Below are 26,396 nucleotides of genomic sequence, written 5' to 3'. Positions count from 1 at the left end.
CGCGGCGGCGTAGCAGCGGCCTCTGGAACATGAAACCTCTACCACAGGGCCACACTGGGCTCCAACCTGTGCCACAAGTGCGCTTGCAGGGTCTCATCAGCAAATATATGGAAATACACACGTATACACGACTCCCTGGAGCTGTATCATCCTCACAGCACATCATGTGAGTGGACCTTTCAGGGTGCTGTCCTCATTCACAGCTGCAGCCAGAAAGAGCTCCATTACAAAGGTTTCACTCTGCACGTCCCACAGAGCCGAACTCTGCCTGTGGCATTTACAGAACTGTGCAGCGGGTTAAACCCTCTTGCAAAGACCAAACTTGGTCTTTGCAAGAGACTTGCAAAGATACTTTGTAGTGAACTGCATCTCTGAAGCATTTGAAATGACTCATATTTAGAAACACACACACACACACAAAAGAGAATGAAGCAAATTTAACAAATTCCTAATTTATTTATTTTTTCTGCAGGATATGAAAAAGAACAGAGGGAAAGATAACAGAAGCGTCACAGAAGCTACAGTACAACAACAGGATGACCGAAATCTGTACACAAAGTCCAATATTATCACGCTCAGTCAGGATGAATGAAGATTGCCTCGAGCCTCTGCGGTGTTCCTCCTCTGGAAGCATTTATTTAGAAATTTTAAAAAAGTCCCTCAGGTCTTGTGTTCTGGGATTTCTTTGGGAATTCTGGCTGGGCACCAAGGAACGACGGCCGAGCCAAGGTCCAGCGCTAATCAGACACAGTAAACTCCTTGATAGAGAAAATGGAGATAGAACTAGTTGCATTTAAAATCTAAATGAAGAAGTTGAATGACAGCTAATGGGGAAATGTTCCCCTGAAATACTCAGACATGATAGTGTTTAGTCCCCTGATACTCATTGCATCTTTAAATGGCAACAAATGTCACCAATGATAATTTTATAAACACAGTGTCACCTCAGATGCTCTTCTTTTTTTTTTTGTTTCCTCCCGCAAACAATAATGGTTCTCTTCCAGAAAGAGAAGGTTGTGAACCAAAAAGGCAACTACAAAAACATTTAAGGGACCAGCATCCACCTCTGCATCGAGGCGCGACCCATCCTAAAGATCCGCCTTGTTTCCCGGTCGGAGTGTAAAAGTGTGATTCCAGCGGCGCTTTAGAAAAATTTGACACCTTTTCCGTCATCCATAGAGATGATCTCCGCTTTTCCTTCTGTCTGTAAAGCCTGCAGGGAGCGCTGCAGCATCCAGTCCTCTAAACCGTGGAACTCTGCGTAAAAAAAAGAAAAAAAAAAAGAACAACGATCAATTGACGGTATTATCGGAGCGCAACTGCTCTGTAACTATCATCTTTGGATGTCTTATTTTGTTTATTCATTCATCTTGTCTCTCCACGTTTGTCTAATTTTTTAAACTCAGCAATTCAATTTAACAGGCAGAACTAATATTCACTCATAATCAATACAACAGACGAGGCTCAGCATTGACGGAGAGACATCACCGACCCCCTTGCGACGACTGTGATATAAAGTTTTGGCTCATGTTTACATCAACAGCAGTTTTCCATGCATTACCATTTTCTCTCTGCCCACTTCTAACACGGACATGTTTTTAAACTACCAGTTTATTTCTCCTAGAAACTACCGAAATTGTATGTAGCTTAATTGTACATAATACTCCAGATATGGTTCTGATCCCTTTTAGAGCCGTGAAATACGAGAAATTGGGACCGCATCATACCTTCACCGTCTGTGTCATCACCGTTGGAGAGTTCATAAAGTGTAAACACAGAGTTGTTCATGCCATTTTTGGACACCTGAGAAAATAGAGAAAAGAAAACACTGTTAATCCTTAAATTTACTGTTAAAAAAACAAAACAAAAAAAAAAACAAGAATAGGCACATTTTAAAATTGGGATACTTCTCTACTAAAAATACTTTCTCTTATGTGCCTCTGCATTTGAATCAGAGCTATTTTGCATTTCCATGTTTTCTAACTTGCGAGGGATTTTGTGGAAAATCTGACGAAAATTTTTATTATCTTCATTATTTTTTGACTTTTTCCGTACAAAAGAACTTTGCAGCTCAACTTTTAACAAAGTGTGCAACAACAAGACCCAGGAAATAGCAGTAAAAGCACAAAGGAATAGAGAGAATACAATAAAACCAGCTGCAAAGAGACATTTAAATATGATACAAAAATTTAAAGACATTCTAGTAGAAATTTTACTTCTTACTGAAACCTTTATTCCCAGATCCATTTCACACAAGTTTTAACACCATTGCTAAGAGAACAGTTTTAAAGGTACTTTTAGGAAGAAACCACCACAGTATCAGTGTGAAATGTCTGATCATTCTGTTGGTTTCTGCCGATACAATTGCACAATATCTCAAAAAAAAAATAAAAAAATAAAAAATCTGTTCTCCTTTAAGCACAATGCACACTGAGACATCAAGCATTTCATCGTAGCTCAGCCAACTTAAAAGAGAGCGAACATCAACACTGATATTACTGGCGGCCACCACAAAACGTGTAAAAAATACATCTGCTGCTTACGTCATCTAAAAACGCAAGCAGCAACGTAAGCAAAAACGTAACACCTTTGTTTTTAGAAATATATACAATTGCATAACCCCGGGGTGCCAAAATAATGATGTTGATTTATTAACACTGGGTTTGTTTATATGCACACCGCCCTCAGATGCTACTGTGTATAAAGGGAAAGTTTGACACACACGGGGCAGCTCCTTTTGTTTCCTGGCTCGAGCACCTTTGGAAAAACGGAGCTGGTGGAAATGATGATGCATAAAAAAAAAAAATAAATTCTAGAACTAAAAAAAAAACACAAAGTATTTGTGATGTGAACAAAAAACATTTTCACAATCATAGACAGTTTCAAAACCTTGTTCACTTTAAAGATAGTTTTACCCTGTGCAATTCAATGGAAAACACGTTATAAAGATGTAATAACCTGGTTCTAAAACCCCAGTTCAATCTGAAGGAGAAAAAAAGCCAGCAGAATGATGCTGCCACCACCATGTGCCACTGTGGGGAATGGCGCTCAAGGTCCAAATTATGGTTCACTTTAGACCTGCAGTATTTAATGACGACGACGTTTGAAGTTCTCAAATAATGTATTTTTCAGCAGCACAATTTGAACTTTAAAGTAGGAGGCGTTGTCTAATTGGGGCTTTTGGCGAGACACTGAATGAGATTGGTGTAAAGAATGTAACCGTTCCCTCGATCAGTTCCTTTAGTTTCCTTGTTCTGATGCCACAGTATGTGTTCTCTTCATGTCTTTAAACTTTGCTATTAAGAAGTGAGAATTTATTTTAGCGTTCTAAGTAGCTTTTATTAACAGTTTCTTAGGATTTCAGAAGATTTCCCGATTTTTTTTGTGCTTTTTCAATCGTTTCCTGTCCAGTACTCGTCATTTCCAGACAAAATGTTTTATTGAAGGCATAAAAAAGCTCTTAAATTCAAAAATGAACGCCGCACACAATCTAATGAGAGATATATCAAATGCACAATCTATTAGCATGTTATTAGAGTCCTGTCACACAGAGAGTTTTTTTTTTTTTTTAGATTACTTTAGCCGAATAGAAATAATTATATATATCAGTATTTTACACGTAACTAGGTGGTTCCTAAAGAATTGTTGAAAACCTGGCAGGCAGCAAATAACCAGCAGGAAGAGAATCACTTAGATCCTGTTCCAAGTGTGGATCATTTTTAAATGGTCCGCATATTTTTATATCAGAAATTAAACAACTTTCTGGGCTGATCATGCAGCAGATAACAAAGACGACTGGAAAAGCACAGAATATTTCCACACTCACCCAGAGCTGGAAAATAATTAGTTATAAATTAAAAATATATATATATACATCACCAGTTTTGCCGTTTACTTTGTTGATCTGCTGCTTCCAGTAATGCAATATAAAATTCCCACCAGATACAGGTTAGTTTATGTGTTGTTGATTTTTTTTTTTTTTTTTTATATTTTAGAACTTTGTTACCTTAATCATAGCATATTTAGACTCATTTTAAGAACCCCGAGTCCAGCTTAGCCTGAATTTTAAGCTGTTTAAACACGAAACAAGATAGTAAACTTCACTTTTGTTAATTTTTTTTTTTATGAGTGTCCATTCGGTCAATAACTCAAAAACTAAAATAGCAGGAGGAAAAATAATAAAAATCAAGATCTCGTAGAAAATCAAAGATAAAGCATATCAATTTCATATAAATCATGATGTTGACTTTCTTCAGCATTATCAGACTTTGTCCTTTCATAGATGGAGAAAAAGTAATGCCTTGCTCCCACTCAATGGCAAAATGACAAATTTTCCACTTCCAGGCATTTTAACGCCGCAAAGAAAATCTGTGGGATGAATGAGTTCGAATCGATATACGATTCATCTGCAATTCTCTTTTCTTGGCACGAACAGCACAGACTTAGTCTGCTGGACTAAAAGTGAATTTTAAAAAAGTAGCAAAACTCCAAATAATTCAGTTTGGATTGTACGTCTTTTGAACACCACGGAGGGAATAACATTACAGCAGAACAACTTTCTAAATCAAATATGTCAATGTTTCAATAATCTATGGTTAATAAAATTGTTAAGATCAGGTTGGTTTTAGAGCTTTGATAATCTTAGAGGTTTCCATGACATAATGGACATGTGATTGGAGAAACATTCTTCTCTTGGCGCTATAAATAACAGGTTCTCTCACTTTATCAGCACCACAGACAAGACAACAGAGGACAGTTTGTAACTCACCCACTGGTATATTAACTTCCCCCATTCCTCTGGTCGTCTCCACATGACTAAACACCGCGACTTATTTTTGTCCAACCACTCCAGGTTGCCTGAAGAAGTCGCAGACAACAGGCGTGTTTAACGCTGCTGGAACATCAACGCGGCAAGAACGTGAAGACAGAAGACGATTTACCTTTTTTCCTCAACTCTTCAAACACAACTTGAATTGCTTCCACTGAGAGTTTTCCTGGACTTGCATTAAGGATGAACCAAACCAACATTCAGACAGGACACACTCATTTGAATTAACAGCAAGATCGAAATGTATTCATGGACATGTTTGAGGCAGTTTTCATCTTTTTTTTTTTTTCCCCTCTGTGAGTTTAAGAAAATTGTTAATAAAGTCAAACTGTCATACTTAGAAAGAAATCACAGGTTGTACTTGTCATAGCCATTCTACATTGCAAAAAGAAATATATATAAAACATCACAGGCAAAAATTATATAAATATTCCAACTCCAACGAATAAATTTAAACTTCTTGTATTAAAGATCATGTAAGTGTGCTTTCAGGATACTCTCTATCTTCTTGTTGTTGAACACGGGACTTTCCTGCGCTTCCATGACATCCACAGTGTAGAGCTTGTGATGCCGGCAGTAGGACAGAACCAGGGAACACCAGGCTGCCAACTGTTTCTGTCTCGTGTCAACATTGGGCTGAAGTCTGTCCGAAAATACAAAACAAACAAACCGAGCAATGTAAGGCATACTCATAACTCAGCAGCTGTCAACGTGCTTCAGCTTATTTTAAGAAAGCATAGAGGTTCAAGTATTAGGATGAAGCTTGCAAATCTGGTTACGGCAAAGAAACTTTGAACGAGTAAAAATGTTTGACAGCACATATTCACATATGGCTGTGCTATAGTTAGAACGTGTCTAAAACTGCAAACCCCGTTGCCTAATCAGATCATCCATAAAGAAGAAATATGCTGCAGTTTTTTAAAATAGAGGAAGTAGTTTATAATCCAAGAGAAAATTAATGGATTGTTAGGTTACCTCCCTATGCATCAACAACCTTCTTTATCTGATCAGATTCATAAACAATCTGTGAAAAAGCAATGGGCCCCTGTGAGATTTTGTATTCTTGTGGGTTACACTTAAATGTTTTAGTACATATATTTTCAAACAATTATTAAGAGAAAATAGCAATCCAAACTAGCTTGAAACATTTGGCCAAAGAACTAATTTTGTTATATAATTTTCTTACTAGTCATTGATTTGTGATGTAAAAAAAAACCCTCTTTCCTCTCAAGTTAATAACTAGCAGGAGGTCTTAAATCAAAAATTGTTTTTCTGATGGATAAACGACAAGGGGGGAAAAAAAGAGTTCAAACACTGCGAATCTGAGATGTCACTAGTGTCAGTGAGTCAACATCAGCGGAAACACATCCCATAAAACATATTTTCCCTCAACACAAACCTATAATAAATCACAATTTACATGTGATCAGGTATTTGCGCAGAATTACATGAAAATCCGTCATTAAACCAAGCCATAAGTAGCTATTTTATTAACTTTAGAAAACCTGAGTGTAAATCCACTTCCTTAGCAATCTTAGCCGAAATTAGCTTGCTAACGTAGTGCTAGGTTGAAAAAAATCAACGCTTCTTCAAACAGCTGCAGAGACAAAACAAATAGTTAATAGGCACGTTTTAACGCTTTTTTTATGCGGTAGTTGTTAAAAACACGACTCACGTAAAAAACGGAGGGAAATTGTACTGCCAGGGCCACTCAAAACTCATCGCAGTTGATGCGGTGTTCACAGCTGACAGCGTCCGGAAGAGCGTCCGACCACACAAATAGTTCCGGCTGAGCACACAGAGCAGAGAGAACTAACAGACTAAACTCATTATTAAAGTGTCTATCAGAATTTATTGGAATTTTTTAAAAGCATTATAATCAGTATTTCGTCAGGCTGTAAGAAGTTCTGAATTGGTTTCTTCTTCACTTTTTTTTTTTTAGCATATTACATGGACATAAAGTGAAAACGAAGAGGTACAGTCATAATAAAGCAGATAATCTGACAAATTACCCAGCCAGTATATGTCGATCAACTTAAAGAGCAGCAGAAAGTGCATATTCCCCAGTAGAATGAGCACATTCACCTGAAAACTACTAAATTTAGTTGGTTTATTCCATATACAGCTAACAATAAAAAAAGTTATGAGCATTGTAATTATAATTGATACACTAAATTATTTTTGCAGCAGTAGAAATAATTGTTGATGTTGTTCATATTTTATTTGAATTTCTGTATAGACTTTGAAACTACATCAAGTCAAAGTTATGGTAATTTCATGCCTGTGAGAAAGTAAAACAGATTTTAAAGCTTTCTTCTAATGCTAATGAATAAAGCTGCAAAAATGTCTGTAAATGTGCTCATTTGTTTCACAACTCTTTATGTGTGAAGTTCAAAGCCTAACATCTGTTGTTTCAAACTGGAAAAACTCCACAGAGGAAGTATGGGGTATTATCAAGAAGAAGATGAGAGACTCTAGGCCCAGCGGTTCAGACGAGCTGAGGGCAACTGGTAAAGCACAGGTCTTCTTCAACACCTCAGTTACCGCATTTATTAACAAATAAATGCTTGAAATGTATGTTGCAAATAAATTACATGAGCTTCCCTCTTATAAAGATTAGAAAAAGTCTTGATAGCCTGACAAAGACAGCTGGTTGTGTTCTGGGGACGACTGTGGAACCTCTGGAGATGACGATGCAAAGAAGGATTCATCATAAAACCCAAGGAAATGATGGACAACCCTGACCATCCTCATCATGAGACTGTCTAAGGAAAACAGAGTCTGTGTCCCCCAAATAACATGAGTGTGATCTATGACACAAAAAAGAAAAAGAAACCTTTGTATTTTTTTCAAAAGTTAATTTATTATAGAAAGATCTTGTGCTTTTTCCACCAACTTAACAGCATAAATATGCCATTTATTGCTATTTACAGGACATACAGCTATGCTAATTTCCACTTTTCTATTTCACTATTAGATTTAGTTTGCTTCAAACTCTCAATAAATCATTATTTCATCTTCATGGCATTATCTTACAATCTTTTTAAGAACAGCATAAATGAAAAATACTCTTACTGTCTTTTAAAATCTATATCTATTTCATTTTCTACTTCAGACCAACATGTTGGCACATGGTGGCATTACTTCAGCTGTCTATATTACAATAAATTCAAGGGCAAAGCGGTGAGAAAAAAGGAAAATATTAGGATACAATCTCAAGTTATTGACTTAAGTGATATACTGTAGCATAAAATCCAAAACAAACATTAAAAAAAAATATGTCAAATGTTTTAAAATAAAGATGAGAGCTAATTTAAGACAGCCTTAATGCTTTCTAGGTGTATCCTGCTTTGTTTTGACACTTTGACTTCAACTAAAAACAAAAAAGAGCAAGAGTCAAAATAGGAGAAAGTGGCTTGTGAGGTTCAGACAGTTTAGAGTCTCGAAGAGAGAAAGCAGTTTGATACAGTGCTTCTTTCGCTGAAGAAAAGTCAAACCTGTGCGGCTCAGACACATTCCTAAAAAATACTGGCGCAGACAGTATAACAGTGCAAGCGTCCTCAAGTTAAAAAAAACAACAAAAAAACAAACAAAAAAAAAAAAAACATACAGAGCAACGGCAGCTGAAAATCCCTCATCTTGGCAGGTTAATTTGCAATGGCACATTTAACTTATTCCAGAAAACAGCTTCAATTTTACGTGTGGCATTCAGGCTGCTGATGTACATGCAAAGGGAAACCATAAAAAAAACAAACAAAAAACAAAAAGAAGAGTCAAGCACTTTATGCACTTTTGTCCGGGTGCACAAGCGACTGTGTTTAGCTAGAGTAGAAGAGACGGCTGTATTCATTCAGGATGAACTCCACGATCTGGTTCTGGAAGACCATGTGCATGGTGATGTTCGCCGTCTCTGTCTCCGGCCGGAGAAGCGTTGGGCCGAACACAATGGCAACGTTCTGTACGGTCATGCGATTGTCCTCTCCATATTCAATTACCCTGTCGTTCAGAGAGAGAGAGAGAGAGAGAGAGAGACGAAACAGTGAGTCTGGGTAAACTGGAGTTTAAAAAGATTGTATTTCTGTCCCTGGGCAAACTGTTTGCCTGTTTAAATACAATCTTTTTATTTTTAGCAGAAAAAATTAAGTTGTTTTTCCTTTTTTACATTTCAATTAATTAGATTGTCAGATTCCCGCTGTGTTCCTAGATCTTTTTGATGTTTGACATCAGATATTAAAAAACTTTTATGATTTACCCTCAACTTCACAACTTTGCATTCATTTCTGTTGGTCTATGACATGAAAAACGTTTTTGATGAAACATTGAAGTCGTATTAAAACTTTTAGAAGGCACTGTAAAATGCTATTATTTTCAAAGCAATGCAATAGAAAAATCAATCAGAGCATAAAAAAAAATTTAAATAAAAATGACTCAAACCTTTGTAAATGCCCAAAAAGCAGTTTCATAGTGTCATGGTTTACAGGAGGAAGTGACTTGACCAGTTCATAAATGTGAGAAAGTTTTGTGTTGTAATCAGGATTTCCTAGAAAAATGAGAGAAAATCGGTAAGTACAGCATCGATATGGAGCAATCATTGAAAACAAAATGACAAGATTCAAATAAAAACGAAAGCTTTACTAATTGTTCCATGAAATGACATATCAAAGAAGTGGGAAAAATGTACTTACTTATAGCTGTGACAAACTCATTAAAGTGGCTGAATGGAAAAAGAGGCTCAGGAAGCTCTCGGAAAAATAATTTCAGTGCTCCGGTGATGACGTGAACGTCTTCCCACTGACCGTCCTCCAGGTCCAGCTCCTCTGTTGGAAGACAACGTGTGCACAAAGCGTTAAAACCCAGCAGGGGGCGCTGCTGTTTAAAGTTAAAACAAACCATCAATGGACCTCACCATGATCAGCCTTGAAGCGAAGCTTCTGTATGACTGCAAGGTTCCCACTGACTCTGTATAGCCCATCGATTTCTAAACCTGGAAATTACCAGCAGCTCTTGATTAACTACTTTAATACAGAAAGAAAAAAAAGGAATGAAATATTTGCCATATTTAACTAACCTCTCCTCTCCACTGCTTTAATACACTTCTCCACAAAACTTGGAACTGTGGTCCTCTCGTGGGCACAGAGTGTGTGCAGATGACAACCGAACACGTTTTCTGCAAAAAATAAGATTATTTTTGACGGCATGAAAAACTAAGATATTAACAAGCTTCCCATTACAAACATCGAGACAAAAAAGCAAAAAGGGTAAGAATGATTGAGATTTATGCAACAAGCTTTATTATTACTGTTTTTATTCTATTTTGATCTGTCGTAGTTACATTATTAGCTGCACGAAATCTGATGCCACCCATTTAAGCCTTATATATGTGTATATATATATATATATATATATATATATATATATATATATATATATATATATATATATATATATATATATATATATATATATATATATATATATATATATATCCGTCGGCCATCCATAAAATCATTGGTTAGAAATCCTTTTCAAACTGACCTCTGATGTAGCCTTTTTCCTTGACTGACTGCAGCGTTGGGCGCTTCATGAGGAACTTCATCAGCTTGGTCCGAACCTTCTTCGGGTCCGTTTCCCCTGCATTGTTGGGCGATTGAGATATGCTTGGCCTTGGAGCTAAAAAAAAAAAAAATTATACACAGAGTGTGACTCCATATTTCGTGGTCACAGGTGAAGGCAGAGATCAAGAGGCTAGTCTTTTAGCTTCATCACAAACAGGATCGAAGACATAAAGTGTCCCCATGAATGTCCAGTACACACTGGAAACAAGCTTCAACTGTGTGCTCAGAATGTGAAACCAGTTCCTGTCTTTGGATGTGTAAGCATAGCAATATAGCCTTCAAAATCATTCACAGTACTACTTACTAATGTAGTACTTTAAGTCTTCTTCAGATCCGCAAAACACAAATAGACCCGACAACCAAACACACAAACAACAGATCTAAATAAACTTTCCCAGTTAGGATAAGTCATTTAAAACTTCACAGAGGTAAAAAAAAAAAAAAAAAAAAGTCCTTTTCCACATAATCACCAAACTCCTCCCACAGATGATTTTTAGTTTCTACAACCATACAGAACGTTGTCCTTCTGGGCATCTTGTGCCAAGGTGCCGTTTGTTGCCAAAGGCAAGAAAGCTCAGTTGATCAAAAACATTTCACCAAAATTAAGTTAACCCACGTTTTCGCTTGTCTACGGCAGCGCCGGGCTTCTCGTCTCTGTCTACGTTGCCAATTTTTTCATACAGGTCCCCATCCTCTTCCTCAGAATGATGCTCCTGGTAGTCCTGAGGAACGGAGATGAATGCAGTGTTGAGACATGAACACGGATTAATTTAGTTTCAATCTGAGCAAAGTATGTTTATAACTACTTTTTTGTTTTTGTTTTTTTTTTGTTTGGCAACAATGAATATTCCCAGCAATTTCGTATGTACAGTTTTCATTCTAGCCACTAGATGTCCTTTTACCATCTTTAGATCTGTTTGTAGATCTAAAGCAAATACTGAAATCAAAGAGGGCAATTTTTTATTTATTTCTTTAAATTGGCAAATTTCTTTTCCTGGTAAAGCAATTGACAAAATCTGAATCCAGTGACCGTTTGACCCTTTTACTTGTGTAGTTAACTGTGACGCTTATGCTTGACCAAAGTAGGTTAAATAAAACGATCTAATTAACTTGGTGCTAAGTTTCTTAACTTTGTAATTGTGTTATTACAACCATCAAAAAAACCAAAAACAAAACAAAAAAAAAAAACGAGTCATTGACAGAAGCAAAGAGGATAGAATCTTACAATATAACTAAATTGTATAATTTAGAACATACTTAAGACTTTTTAAAACCTCGACATGGAGGTTTTGGCCACTTATTTCAATCGTAGTTTTCAAGTCAAATCTCTTTAAGCATTTACTTTCATAAAGGACCTGGGAATCAATGGCCACGTCAAGAAGTTTTTAACTCTACGCAAACATAGAAATTTTAAGCCAATAAGCAGTAAAGCATTTCTGCAGGTTTGCAGGGAGGGCTCAGCGTAGCAACACCTGAATTCCTCAGTCAGAGCCTCCAATGGCCATATTTATGACTTAAAGTAAAGATCTTTCAATTCAGAGCAGATTTGACATTTTCTGACTTGAGAGACAAAATGTAAAACAGAATAAGATGTTCAGTGAGATTAGCTGATGACAGAATGGATCTTTTTAACCTTAAGCCAAACCCCATAACATGTTGTTCCTCCCATTTCCTGGTTTTATGAAAAGTTCACCATTTTAAATATAAACACAAACGTAAAATCAGCCTCTGTGTCCTGGAAAGAACAAGCAATCCTAATTTGCAAATTCAAAACATTTACATAAGAGATGCCTTTTTTTTTTTTTCCTTTTTTCATTTAACTACTTCCTGTTCATGGTTCTGGTCAACAGGAAGTAGACCAGGACTTACGAGCTGTTGAATGGTGTCCTTTAAAATTTTGTGCCAGTCATGGATGATGCTTTCCGTATCGTACTGGATAAGGAACTCTACACCATTTTTCCCTTTGAGCTGAAAGAAGGGAGAAAACTCACATCAAGGAGGATTTAATCAAAGTTTATATTAATGATTCAAATGATTTTTTTTTTCCATGTACATAATTATATTTTAACAGCGCATGTTCTATTTTCTCAAAGTAAAAATCATCCGCTCAGCAGAACACTTAACATTGCTTTCAGTGTCAACAAACAGACACACCTCTAAAACATTCTTTTTACTGGATTTGTCCTTTGTGGCCCAGCCAATCGTAGCACCCTTCAGCTCCACCGTAAACTCTGGAACAATCTGATTGGTCTTGTTCTGTTGGAAAAACAAGAGGAGAAAAAAAAAAAAAATTCAGCTGATTACCAAACTGACCGCGCCACATTCCACGAGGTGAGCTGAAGTTGAACAAAAGACGTGACTGTCACTGCCGGCTCGTGACCCGAAGGCTCGTCTACGCCGGCGATTCTGATAGAAGTGACAGAACAGCCGAGGGAGCGCTGCGGCTTAGGGTTTTATTTGGGGATGAGGAGGCAGCACAGGTGAATCACAAGAGCGTGAACGCAAGAGAAACGGGAGGTGGACTAATGATATGAGAAGGAGATAAGAATAATTCAAGAAAGGCTAAAACCAGTTTAAGAAGCAGAATAGCAAAGAACAATAAGGAGGAATAAACTAAGAAACGAAATATAAAGGAATATATATTTTATATGGCAAGACCTTACGAGCAATAATTAATACAAGGGGTTGAATAGAACACAGCAAGACTAAAACCACATTAGATAATGACAGGGGAAAAAATACATAAATTTTAAGGAAGAAGAAAACAAAAATAAACCTAATACTGAAAATAAATATATTTTTCTGGCTGTAATAGTAATAAGCTTATTGAACTCTTAAGTCTGAGGGTGACTTGTCTCTTCTTTGCGCTTTTTAGGAGATTTTCTTTGTTTCTTCAAAGTTCGTTTTCAAGTCCATGTTAACGCCATGAGGCTTGATGTTATTAAAAGCTCCAAGTACAATAAAACTGCTAATCTATAGATTGATTAACAAATGTGCATAGAAATATTATGCACATTGCTGTCCCATATTTGTGTGACATTAACAGAGAAGTGCCAGAACTCTTTCTTTTTTTTTTCTTTCTATAAAGCACCGATTTTAATAAAGCGAGGACCCTACCACAGCGCCTGGGGAGGGTTTGGGGTCTTTGTGGAACGTCAGGACTCCTCCGTGGAGAACTGTCCATGTTGGAACCCAGTTTTTCCTGGGAAAAAAAAAAAAGATAAGACACACATACAGATTAGGTGCATCTCAAAACCTGATAACATTACTGAAAATGATTTTAGCAATTCAGTTTTTAAAAGCAAAAATATTATACAGATGTATGACAACCAGGGAGATATTTCAAGACTTAATTTCTGGTCATTTTGATCATTCTGGCTTACAACTAATGAAAACCAAAACTCAGAAAATATGACATAACTGCAATTAAAAAAAAAAACAAAAAAAAAAAACAGATTTCTACAGAGATGCTACATCTTTGCAATCACAGAGTTGACTGCTGACTTAACAAGGAGAACGTCAGTGACACTTTCCACAAGGAGTATGAGCCACAAAAAGCCATCGGTAATGGAGCTGGAGTTTGACACAGTTCCATATCCAAGAATGTCGATGGAAAATAATGTGTTGGAAAAAGTTTGCGCAGACAATAGGAAAAACTGAAGTCTTACGAGAATTACGAAACAAAGCCTGTTCAAGAGTTTTGGGGAAGATTCAGAAGGCGGGGACTGCAGCTGGAGTCAGAGCTTCAAAAGCCACCACACATACCTATCAGGGACATGAACTGCAACTGTTGCACTTTTTATGTTAAGTCTCTCCTGAACCAGAGACAACGTCAGAATGCCTTACCCTCGGCTGAAAAGGAAAAAAAAAAATAAAAAATTGGACTGCTTCCAAGTCTCCAACTCCTATTTTCAGATGAAGGCAAGGTTTGCATTTAATTTGGAAATCAAGGTCCCAGAATCAGCAAGAAGAGCGCAGAGGCATAGAATCAAGCCGTTTGAGGCGTAGGGTGAAGTTTTCACACTTATTTGACGACTAATCCCATCTGCTGCTGTCGGCCCACTGTGTGCTTAATCAACTCCCCAAGTCAGTGCTGCTGAAATTTTTGCACACTTAATGCTTCCCCCTCTGCTCGCAAACTTTCACTTGACCCCTTTTGTCACGCTGCCAAACGTACCACAGGCCGCTTTAATGACCCTGGTATCGCTGTGCTGAACTGACGACAATCTGGGTCGACTCCACGTGTAACCTTCGGAGCGTCGTCAGGAGAAAACGCGTGACGCCAGAATCAACTAAGGAGATGAGCTGAAGTTCTCATCAATCAGCCCACATTCTCCGAAACAATGCCTAGAGCAATCAGTAAGCAATAATTTCCAGTAGGGGGAGATTGATCAGCTGAAGCCAGTGTTGAGCAATCATTGCTTGCAGTTTTTAATGCATCAGGCACAAACTCCTTTTGGTTTTTAAATTGCTTTTAAAAACCGTTTTTGCCCACCTTTAGCACAGGACAGGCAGCATAGCACCAAAGCAGTAATTCACAGCAAAGGAGTCCTGACCAAGTATTAAATGTATATCCATTAAAGTAGGTAAATGTACTTTTCTGGAGGCCTGCGAGTCTAGATTAAAAGTCTAGATTTTCATGGGATGTAAGCCACAATAATTAATTTAAAAGAAACACATGCTAGTAGGCCTGTCACGATAACAAATTTTGCTGGACGATTAATTGTCTAAAAAATTATTGCAATAAACGATAATATTGTTTCAAGACCTTTTGACCCTGATTTAATGGAAATGACTAATAATGCATGTGATTTCCTGCCATAGATAGATGCACTTTATTTTCAAAAGAACACATAACACTGGAACTGACAAACTAAATAAACAAAACAACCAAAAACAAAAATAACATGGATTCTCAGTCTCCATTAACAAAAAACGTACTTGAATAAAAACTAAACATAAAGCCAAAGTGGAAATAAATATTGAATTCAACCAAAAGAGATGAACGCAGATTATGAAGTCTGTATGTCCCCTTCAGTAATCACACAATTTTTTTGGCCCTATTTTCTCCTCATGACAATCTTAGAACGTTGGCTCATCTAAGATTGTCGCTGGTGATTTCGTAACCGATCATCATGCAGTATGTGGTGTGTTACGGTAGATCGTCGTGGCCGCTCCGATCTAAATCAGGAGGTTTCCTCGACTGGGAGCTTAACGCAGCCTGTTGAATGTGACAGGTAGCCAATCAGAAAGTGCGGATTCTCCTTCTGCTTTCTGAGGGGAAATTACAGAGGGGAATCCCAAACAGCTGACACAGTGCAACCCGAAGTTCAGCAGACATCGGAGATGATATGTGGAAACATTAATATTTATTCAACATGTTGTGCAAAGAATATAGAAATGACCAGGGGAGGAGTTGGAGCCAAATTGCTACCGCAGTTGATAAACCCAGTATCTTTTCAGCTGTTCTTCGTTAACGTGGCATAAATAAGTTATAATGATTTTCATTCAGTTGGGACTTTACGCTGACTCTAGCCACATACATCACAGGTAGATTCTGGTAAAGCATTGATTAATGCCTGATTTTAAAATTAGTTAACTGGACTTGTAGCCATTATTTTGTGCCCATGTGGCTGCACACCACAATCGAACCTGATTGAACCGTTATACCTAGGATTTCTGTCAGCTAATGTGTCTCTCAGGTTTTGAAAATGGGCCGACAGCCGGCCAACAACTCGTGTCGTGTGTGCTGGACATTACACTAAGGAAATGAGGAAGGGAGGGTCAGTGGAGAGCACCGGAGTTGAGCCTTTTTTCATTCAGTGTCATCAAGAGAAAGAAAAAAAAGCAGGAAGAGGCGATAAAGCCGATAATTAAAATGAAGTCAATAGGTTTAATTTATCGTGTGATTAATTGATTTATCGTTTATCGCGACAGGCCTATGTGCTACTTCACTTTTTGAATAATGGCTGCGTTTTTAATGATATTATATTTTACTAAGATGAACTTGCATCAGAATCAAAATATACATAAACTATGAAACAACAAACGTCTAAAAAAAAATGAACAGTGTGGCTTACCTTACTTTCTTTCCGTTCTCACTGATTTTTGTTTTGTTGAGAATTCCCGCTTTCTCCAAATTCTGTACCTGGAATTGTAGCAGAAAAGCCAATATTTCATTGTTTTGAAGATTTGGCTTGTACACGTTAGACGTTTGTGCGAAAATTAGATGAAGGAGGCGATGTTCTACAGGGAAATAAAACTAAAAATGAAATGTGAAAAAAGGACTCCGAGTGCTCTTGCGTTGTTCTACAGTGCAGTGTCATTTGCAAGGACAAAAAAAAAATCTGCACCCTGACCACAAAAATCTGCATCTAAAGTTTGCAAATAGACACCGAGACAAGGTCGAGGCATTTTGTTCTGCAGACTGCGTGTTTAGAGATCACCTCACATGAGGACCTTTTATAGTAGAAGAAAAATACAATGAATGCTACATTGTGAAGCAAATGTCGCACAGTCAGTAGAAAGTAAAAGACTGCCTGGCCTGAGATTCACTGACCAAAATTAAAGAGCACAGGCTGAAAGGGAAACTTAAAGCGCAGCTCTGCAAGCCGCTTAGACGTCTCTCAACACTTACGAAGAAGCGAGGATTTTTGATTTATAATTTTTCAGTCTTTTAACCGAAAAAGTCCAATACTTTGTGAATTAATAGCTCGGTCACAAGTCAGGTTGTTGCCGTGGAAGCTCGACGCACAACAGCAGGAAGTAAAAGTCAGGCAGCAGAGAGGACATGTTAAGAGGTTATTAATCCACAGTTAATATAAGACTTTCAAACGGTTGATGCTTCGAGGGCATAAACAAGCCCATATTCTTGTTCATCCATGCGGGATGAAGAAACATCTGCTTAGGATTACTTGCAAAGCACCTTGAAATAATTGGATTCGTTCTGGAAATCACAAAGATGTGAAGCTAATCTCTTCTTTTCTTTAGTTATTTTTACAACATATATTTTGCTCGGCTAAACTCACATCAGCATCTAAATGCAAACGTATTGAAATTTTGCTTTTGCTTTCAGTAAACAGAACATACTGCATTCCTGGGTTGATATTATTGATATTGCGACAACTTTCACTTTATTAATATATTTATCTGCAGTGGTGATGATGCACATGAGAGATGCTTTTTATATCACTGCAGAGAAAAGATGGTTTGCTAATGAGAGGCAGGGTGATTTGAATGTATAAAGTTTTTATGGAAATTATAAAAAAAAAAAAAAGCTTATCAAGTTATTAATAGCCACACCTTCTGCCCATCATAGATAGACGCTGCTATCTATGGCTAAAGCTCAGGTGAGTGCTTAAACTAATAACCCACATTATAGCGCAGCCACTTTGAGGTCAAATAATAAGGATTTCTCCAGGGCCTAAACCCAACAGCCTTAAAGGAGAGACACAAAACACCATTCAGATGTAGGGATAGATCGGAGGGCTTAATGGTTCACTTTACTGATGTCACAAAACTCAAATGGCGGAGCACCAAAGTCCACTTACATTATGCTCTGGAGAGTTTCCCGTACTGGAGCTGTCGCTGCTGTGGTCTGACGTGTTCCTCAGATGACTCTGGGTGAACCTCTAAAAATCAGAGCACGAATGAAAATCTTAGTGTCGAATATGTGAATGTAAGACAAAACAGAACAGAAGAATAAGCAGGAAAAAAAAACTGAAGTGTGTTGTGGATTTCAGTGGGTGGAACTTCCTCCTACACATCTATAATTTACCAGAATTAGTCAAACTGAGCTCATTTTGGTAGAATGATTATTATTAACTCAAGGAGTTAAAATGATGACTCAAGTGACTAAAACTAATTGTTTGTCAGTGTGCTGTAATACCTTTTTCAATTGTTTCAGAGTGAGACATACAAAAAAAAAAAAAAAAAAAAAAAACAAGTACAATCTTTTTACCTGCAATTAACTGTGTTTTTCTGCTGCCATTTTAATTTGATAATAATCAGACCCGCAAACATTCAGCGAGTTTCACACAAACGCAGATTCGGGCACGCTCGTGTACTGAACTTGGCCGAATACAGGAAGCGTTCACATAGAAAGAGTTTCTCATCTCCAGTTCTTATGCTAAGCCACAATGCTTTCTTTCAAGACCAAAACAGAAACCTTCTTTCTTTTAAGGCAAACCTGCAAAAATCTGTTTTTTTATCTTTCTGATCTTAAGTGATTGATTTTCTACAACTAGACTACTTTTAATGTTAAAATTTGTGGCCCGCGAGTACCTTGCCTATGTCATCCACACATGACAAGAATTTATTAATTCAATGTTTTCTGATTAAGCAGTCTCCACTGCGCCCATTGGAAAAAAAAAAAAAAAAACTTTCGACGTTTGGATCCCGAGGTTTGTAGTAAGGAAAAGCAAAAGCCCGTATTTGTACACAGGAGTCTCACTGGCGCTTGTGCAAATGTTGCCTCTCCCTCAATCAGAGAGCAATGCAGCCGATTTGCCTTGCTAAATAAGGGTTAAACCTTTTCAGTGTTGGCGGATAAACAGACTTAACCACACTACTTGCCAACTGCATAACTTTATATTTAGCTGTCGGACACACCCTGGATGCGTCACACAACCTGTGTGTACACACACATGTCTGTGACGGCGTTGGTGTGTGTACATGCATGTACCCCATCTTCCTGGCCCGTGCAGAACTGAGCAGGTACCCTCGAGTCTCTCCAGTTTTTGACGACGTGCACATTTTCATTCTCATCGCCGTTCGGGACATTGGAGTGAGAAGGAGCTGCAGGGGCCTTCAAGGACAAAAAAAAAAAAAAAATAAAATAAAATAAATAAAAGAAGAAGTTTCACACCATAAAAATGACAGAGATTCCACGTTCTTAACTTAATTTGTCAGAAAAGTCTGTAAAGTAGAGAAGGGTCTTCACCTCAGGTAGATTCCACTCAGACTTGGTGCCATCTCTTAGGTAGTAATAGGTTTGGCCCTGATCATCCACAGACTTGATCCACTGTTAGACAACAGAAACATTTTTATTTGGCATATTTTTTCTGTAACTTAAGTCACAGTTAAAAAAAAAAAAAAAAAAAAAAAAAAAAAAAAAGTTACAGAATAGCATAATAGTAATAACTGAACTTCTTTTTCTAATGCAGTTTTTCCAACCAGAGCTGCTGCTTCACGGCTTAAATCCCGCAACGAAATATATTTAGGGTTTCATAAAAGACATCAGCAACGTAATGAAAAACAGGTGGCGTTTATTAAACTAGGATGTGATTTTAAAGGGCATATATCATATTTTAGATGTCACAACCGATTCTCAAAGGATGAAACATGAATAAATGATATTTCTCAATGCTGATGTGACTTTCAAAACATGCTTTTCTGAAAGAATTATTATTATATTTTTTATGTCACAGCCACTAAACAGGAAGGCCCCATCGTGCATGTATGACAACGTTGAGCCTATCATCACAGAGTGGATTGTTGTGAAGACGTGAAGGAAATGAATTTCTCCTCATCCATCAAAAATAATCTCTTTTTCTCCCAGGATTGTACAACAAATTGGGTCTTGAATTTAGGTGAGAGTGCAAGCCGAGGTTGGGGAAGAGGGCTGAACACAGGAGAGAACACGGCTTGTGTCAGGGTCATCGGTCATAGCTCAAGCAGAGTCAGCATTTATGGTGAGAATAAAGTGTGCCAGGTAAGAAATGTCTTTCATTGCCTGATAATTACTCATCACGTTGCTTGTTCCTCAGTGTCTGAGCCAATTAACAGAGAAAACTTTTGGCTGTAGCGCCCGTCTGAGTATTCTAACTGGTCTAGTATTGGCTTAAACTTTAAGGCAAAATGATGAGTTTTTTCTGAGAAATCAGACTCCGAACATTTTTACCTTTTCAGTGGCATAAGAGATGGTTTCCTCAGGATAAAACTGAGAAAACCATGTAGGTATGTAACGCACAGGTTACGCGGAGAAAAGGTGAGACTTTGTAACCACTGCAGGTCTCACTAACAAAGTATTCTGGCCGCACAGCTGTTTGAAAAAATAAACAGCCATTTTGTTGTGGTTTTTCATAAAACAATACATCCACTCATACTGCAACAGATACCAGTGCCTTGGTGCCGTTAGAAATGGTAAATAAGTTAAATTTATCTTACGCTTTTCGCGTCAAAGCACCATGTCAACATGTGCAGCTAGAATTGAACCTACAACTTTGTGATTGAAAGACAACTGCTCCACCACTGAGCCACAGTCACACACACAGTTGAGCGACATACTCCTTTAACAGCATTGGTATCGTGTACCGACGCTGGATACGGCATCTGTGAAACTAGACCAAAACAAACCGAGTTCCGAGCTGAGCATGCTAAGATTAGCAAGCTAGCACTAACATCCGCAGGTATTTATTGAGATTTTCAGGCACACCAGTTCCTCAGATGCCTTATCAAGTTCTATCCAGAGGGGTATTCTTGCTCTTCAAGCATATTTACAACACCTGGTAAAAAACACAATTGTGTTCAGGAGCATGAACTTTCACTGCAGGACTTCGTCAAATGTTTACCGCAGAAAGAAAACAGTTATTTCTGCGTTGTGGTTCTGGTGGCTAACGGTACCACAAGGGACTGTCATGTCCGCCTAACTGTGACTACATTTGTTTGCTTTTGACTTAGTTTCTAAAGCACGAGTCGCATTTAAATGCAAGTGTTTATCTTGATGAGCCACATAACACCTCAGCCTTCCTGGCAACATTTTCCACAGCAGTTTTTGCATGAAAACATTATTAGGGTTTGATAAAATGAAGCTTACTATATGGTTTTAGAAGAGCACGGCTCAAAAAAATGATAGCTGACGTTTTCTCTGGTCCTCTGCAAAAATCACTACCTTGTGCTACCTGAGATCCATGTACTTATTTCACGTAAGTGTCAGTTATTTTGCCGCAGTGCAAAACGAAAAAATAACAAGGCTTTGAAAAGCAAAATAAATCTTATTATTCATAGTGAACCTTTGAAGTTTCACATCCAGCCTTGTGACCAGTTTCTATTTAAGTTGTATGTTGTCCACTAAGATATTTCTCGACACATTTTTTTTGTAACTAACTTTTAAACCTTGAGCAAGTTTAAAATAAAAGTAGCATATTTCAAATTAGCATTTTATATGCTGCCATTTTTTTTACAACAAATAATTTTACAATTTTACAAAAAAAGTATATTTTTTTACTTTATTATTTATATGTTGCATCATGCACACTAATTTAATCCTGTGCTATTTAAATAATGATAGCTACTCATTAGTTATTTTTAAATTTGTACAGTTTAGGTTGTTTTTTTTTATAGGTTTAAATTAAGCTTAAACTACAGTACACCTCCAGCTCTATTCTATGTTATGCTACTGAACTACTGAAATTAGAGGAGAAACAGACAGGGCTGAAAAAGTGCTGCAAAATACTGGCACATTTAACGTGAAAGTCCACTGAACGCCAACTGACACGTCCACATTTCACACCTTCTTCAGTTATATTGAGGGGCTGTCCTTACCTGATCTGGAGAGTTTTCACTGGTGAAAACCCATGTCCCACTGGGTTCCACGGTGAGGTTCCAGCCAGGCGGGGTACTGCGGTCCAGGTTGGCCCGGGGGATGGTGGTCCGACTCACATGGCCAAGAGCGTACTCCTTCGGAAGAGTCGGGGGTCCCGTGTTCTTGATGTCCTCGTAAAATTCTGCTTGGTCTGGGTAATCCACTGATGGGTAGTCCTCCACAGGTAAGGGAGGCTAGCAAAAACAATGTACATTAAAACAATTTATTGCATTTTTTGAAGTTATTTGTCTTTTTAGTGAAAATTACACTGCAGGGTAAATTTGAACAAATTATCGAAGGAAGGCTGGACATTGTCAGAGACCAGATTAATCTGGAGTAAACCTAGTCGGAAAAAACACACTTGACATGCTTTTAAAATTTTTCAATCATAAACCTTCCTGTATTACATTTAGATTGGTCAACATAACGTAGTATACTATGAAGAGAAAGGAGAAGAATAAGGGTAATTTTTAATTCAATAATTTAGGGTTAGGGATCAGTTTCCAAATCTCGTCACAGATTCTCAGTTAGATTTATGTCAAGGCTTGACCGGACAATTGACGCAGAATATGCTTTGATGTAAAACATTTCAATGCAGCTCTGGCTGCATGTTTAAGGTTGTTGTTCTGCCTACACCACGGTCTCGAGTCTTTTTTTTCCGGCTTCAAACAGGAATGCTCTCACAGAAATGCTTTGTACTTTTCTCCATTCATCCTCCCATTGTCTCTGACGAGCTTTCTTGTCAGTGATGATGCTGCCAACGCCAATGTTTTACTGGAGAAATGGTGTGTAATGGCCACACCCAAGGCTGCACTACAGGTGAGTCAGTAACCCTCATGGCCTTTCCACTTTTCATGTTTTGTACATTTTCAGTACAAAATAAGAGTTTGTCATAAATGATTACCGAGACGTTTAAATAGATTTGTTCTATTTCAGGTACATCTAGGAATTCCTGATCAGAAATGGAAACTTTTGACGTCTAAGCAGAAATTTCAACAAACGTGTAGGTTTTTCCATTTATCGCTCGTCAATTGCAGCAAGTGACACAAACTGTTTGTTCATACTTCGTGTTGAAATGTTCCAGCTTAACGCAGAGTCACCGAATAATGTCAGTTTCCTCAGTTACTGCTACGATCTTCATGTCAAGTCTTTGACTTTCAGAGCTGCACTGACTTCCAGGTTCTCTTTCTCTTTCTGCAACTCATATGAAGTCATTCAAGGGCAAAAATTGGGTCACTTGCTTCTTGGAATGTGAAAGAAAAATAAACCCCCAAAACAAGTGAATTAATATGTTTACTGATGGGGTAAAAACATTTCCGTATGATGACAAAATTCCTGTGAAATCTCAGGCTATTCAAAGATTAATACCGTCTCTATTCGAAATCCAAATGAGGCCAAATGTTCTTTCAGGGAAACTATTTGGGACTACCGCTGAGCCTATTCTGTTCGGAGATAATGAATTAAGTCATGTCTGTTATGTAGGTGCAGGACATTTCATTCCATTAAGAGCAGACTGTATTTAGGTTCCCCCTGGGTGAAGCTAAAACTGGAGACAGAGGAAGCCTAAGTGGAGCAGCCAGGCTGTCTTGTCCTTACCGGCTCGTCATCGCGAAACCTGTGCACGCTCATAGGCTCCATCGGAGAGGGGTAAAGGCTCTGCTGCTCAGGAGGGTCCCAGGACGTCTCCCCGGACATGTGGTTATAGAAGTAAGGCTGACCAGTGGTCTCATCCACCAGCTGCTCCCAGTCTGAGGCCCAGTCGGATTGAGGGGACGGTGGAGGGAAAGGAACCTCCGGAGGGAGTGGCTCGGGGTCTGTGGGGGAGTCTAAAAAGGGGTTGTCCCAGGTGGTGCTCCCCGTGTCGGGGTGGTAGTAGTATTCCTGTCCACTTTCTTGGTCAACATGAACCTCCCATCCCTCCTGTTTTAGGTAGGAAGGAGAGCAGGGCGAAGGGTCCGACGGGGGAGACTCTGAGATGCTTTGGCGAAGCTCTGCTACGTTGACGTACACTGCTGACCGGAGATTTTCATTCTGCACCTGAAGATGAGAAAGAACAGTGCAATAAGAATAGAGAGTTGCTGACATCCGAACACATCTATTAGTGTTTCTACTGTAGACTAAGGAAAACCTGGCCTGTATCCACCTCTACCTGTTGAGTGCCAACAAGGTACTTTTCCAAGGGAAAGATATGAGACTTACTGCAGGGTGGCAAGGGGGCAATTACAGGGTACCTACAGGGAGTTTAACATTTTAGTGAGTAGTATGAGTAGTTAACAAAAGGTAAAACTAAATTGTAGTACTTAGTATGTTTTGCTGTAGTTTTTACATAAAGCCGTAAATAAAAACCAACGCAGGTGCCCTGCAAATACCCTGTAGGTATCCTGTCGTACCAAGTGGGCATCTGAATAAGAATCCTGTACTCATTATTTCCCAAAATTCCTCTCAAATATTCTTTAGATATCCTGCAGGCACAGTTTTTAGAACCATTTACATAACAGGATAGGTTAAACTCCCATTACATGCACGTACCCTATAGATATACTGTAATTATCCAGTAGATATCCCTGTGGGTATCTTGTATGCACCCTTCTGAAAACACGCAAGATATACTAAGTAAATTAAAATAAAGTTTAAAACAGGAAAAACGGTTGTAGGAAGTACCACACCCAAGCTTTAAGCTAAGCTGTTGTTCACCCTAAATCTGTCTTCTGCAACAAACTGAAACACAGGAAGTCTAATGCTGAAAAAAACCCCACAAACCTCTGGGGCGTTCCCTGCCGTGCCAATAATCAATAATGGAGCCCAGTTGCATTTACTTTGCAGTGTTGCACCCAGACTTCATCTTCTGATGTGAACCACTGTAAGCTATTGCCTGCCATCGAGCTCAAATTAAAAACGTGAACTGTGTAATCTGGGCTGCGTTTAATTATGTACTGGATTGAAAATAAAAGTTTAACAGCCACACAAACATGTGAGCGCGGGGCATTTTCAGTGGACTCTAACTGGGTTAAACTCCACCATAACAGTCACGGCATTAACTTCTGCGCCCCACTTTCGTCCGGCTACCTTTCACGCACAAGAGCTCGTCGGTGTTTTTCTTGCGTACACAAAACTACGCGTTCGGTTTCCTGACGAGAAAGGGAAGCTGCACGTAAACAGAGCTCCACATGGCAGGAACACGGCATGTAAAGTAGACTCAGCCTTCACAACTAATTTGCTTAAAGAATACCAATGAGAGTGACAGAGAGCGATGAAAGGCCGTCTCTGTCCTCTGTGCTGCTGAAACTGATCATCCCGATACATATGTGTCGTAGCTTCCATCAAAACACCCTCTTCTTGGCAACATCAAAAGCAAATGCCTTTTCCTCTTTAAGCTGATTTTCTTTTTCTCACCTTTGCTCCAGTGAGGCGCTTAATTCTCTGAGTAAAACTCCTGGGAATTATGGTCCTGCGCGCCCTCTCATTCGCCATTGTGAAGACAGCGCAGATAAAAGCTGTGACATGACTATTCTAGACTAAACTTTAACTAGACCTTGTGTCACAGCTAGACCTCTTGAGCTATATTTATCAAAACCTACGTGTGTGTGTGTTTCTGCGCAGTATATGCTGATCACTAGAATAAACATATCATGCTAAAAAGAGAGAAGTGTAGCAAAAGTTAGCACAGAGAAAAAGAACTTGTAGAGTATCAGAACTCAAAAAAAGAGGGAGAAAGGATGTATAAGCATCTGAAATATCCGTCACCTTCTATTTTTATTTACTGTTTTTAGGTCCGCTTTAGTTTTACTTTTATTTTTGAAAGAAAGACCGATCAAAGGGCATGCAAAGAAAAGTCCAGAAGAAAAACAGGCCTTGGGATTGTGTTCTCTTCCAAAAATGGGACTCGATAGTCAATAAAATAATGTTACAGGCTCTTCGAGTTTTTTTTTTTTTTTTTTTTTTTTTTGCATGTCTCCAACATTTGCATTCTCTTCTAGTTTGAATGAGCATTGATATATTGTTTTTCTGCTAGGAAATTTAAACATTTGTAGGATTACAAATTCACAGGAAGGTCTTTGTAAAATCCCTGGAAGCTGATTCCAGCTTCCAGCTTCCCTGGTTCCAAACAAGTCTGGATTAAAGGTTGTGTTTGGATATTTTGGGATTGTTTAAGAATGGCTGCATGCATCACTTGCTCTAGGAAACTATTACAGGCCAACATTTAGGGGCATTGAAGAGACAAGCACAGGAATTTTAAATTTTTATTTTTTATTAAAGGTGACACGTTATTAACTTCTGCTACTTGCCTCTTTGTTGATGTCAGACACATTTCATTTAGCTGCAAACTTATCAATAAATAGATTACAATTGGCCGCCACCCTCATTCCAA

The 26,396-nt window shown here is 38.2% G+C and overlaps 2 protein-coding genes across 4 annotated transcripts in view; both read right to left on the bottom strand.

Moving 5' to 3' along the window:
• Positions 1–436: 436 nt before the first annotated feature.
• vps25 (vacuolar protein sorting 25 homolog) lies at positions 437–6,641 on the bottom strand. 2 transcript variants are annotated; one of them, XM_088016570.1, is made up of 7 exons: positions 6,504–6,641; positions 5,326–5,471; positions 4,941–4,994; positions 4,769–4,857; positions 1,728–1,803; positions 1,162–1,257; positions 437–758 (listed from the first exon to the last, which is right to left on the bottom strand). In XM_088016570.1, exons 1-7 carry the CDS (start codon positions 6,548–6,550, stop codon positions 742–744), a joined length of 525 nt encoding a protein of 174 aa, XP_087872696.1. In that variant the 5' UTR covers positions 6,551–6,641; the 3' UTR covers positions 437–741. The 2 variants fall into 2 exon arrangements, with proteins under 2 accessions (XP_087872696.1, XP_014845407.1); XM_014989921.2 differs by having other exon boundaries at positions 437–1,257.
• Positions 6,642–7,665: 1,024 nt separating this feature from the next.
• The window catches only part of arhgap27 (Rho GTPase activating protein 27), a 33,720-nt gene continuing 14,989 nt past the window's right edge, over positions 7,666–26,396 (bottom strand). For both annotated transcript variants that reach the window (XM_014989923.2, XM_088001093.1), the window contains 16 exons: positions 23,624–24,064; positions 21,988–22,221; positions 19,385–19,465; positions 19,127–19,249; positions 17,994–18,074; positions 16,524–16,591; positions 13,561–13,645; positions 12,598–12,699; positions 12,313–12,411; positions 11,060–11,165; positions 10,364–10,498; positions 9,897–9,995; positions 9,735–9,812; positions 9,514–9,645; positions 9,263–9,368; positions 7,666–8,824 (listed from right to left, as the gene is read on the bottom strand). In XM_014989923.2, the coding sequence (XP_014845409.2) occupies positions 8,647–8,824; positions 9,263–9,368; positions 9,514–9,645; positions 9,735–9,812; positions 9,897–9,995; positions 10,364–10,498; positions 11,060–11,165; positions 12,313–12,411; positions 12,598–12,699; positions 13,561–13,645; positions 16,524–16,591; positions 17,994–18,074; positions 19,127–19,249; positions 19,385–19,465; positions 21,988–22,221; positions 23,624–24,064 (2,148 nt within the window). In that variant the 3' untranslated portion in view covers positions 7,666–8,646. The remainder of the gene's footprint in view (positions 8,825–9,262; positions 9,369–9,513; positions 9,646–9,734; positions 9,813–9,896; positions 9,996–10,363; positions 10,499–11,059; positions 11,166–12,312; positions 12,412–12,597; positions 12,700–13,560; positions 13,646–16,523; positions 16,592–17,993; positions 18,075–19,126; positions 19,250–19,384; positions 19,466–21,987; positions 22,222–23,623; positions 24,065–26,396) is intronic.

Source organism: Poecilia mexicana, unplaced genomic scaffold, assembly GCF_051168715.1.
Source record: "Poecilia mexicana isolate PSO_F unplaced genomic scaffold, ASM5116871v1 scaffold_19, whole genome shotgun sequence".
Taxonomy (NCBI): Eukaryota; Metazoa; Chordata; class Actinopteri; order Cyprinodontiformes; family Poeciliidae; genus Poecilia; species Poecilia mexicana.
The sequence above is the reverse complement of the archived record's forward strand: the minus strand, read 5'-3'. Positions and strand labels throughout refer to the sequence as shown.

Coding starts and splice junctions, on each gene's coding strand:
- vps25 (XM_014989921.2), bottom strand. CDS start 6,550: ATGAGTTTTGAGTGGCCCTGGCAGTACAATTTCCCTCCGTTTTTTAC. Junction 5,472..6,503: donor AATTTCCCTCCGTTTTTTAC/GTGAGTCGTGTT, acceptor ATTTTCGGACAG/ACTTCAGCCCAATGTTGACA. Junction 1,804..4,768: donor GGAAGTTAATATACCAGTGG/GTGAGTTACAAA, acceptor CTATTTTCTCAG/GTGTCCAAAAATGGCATGAA.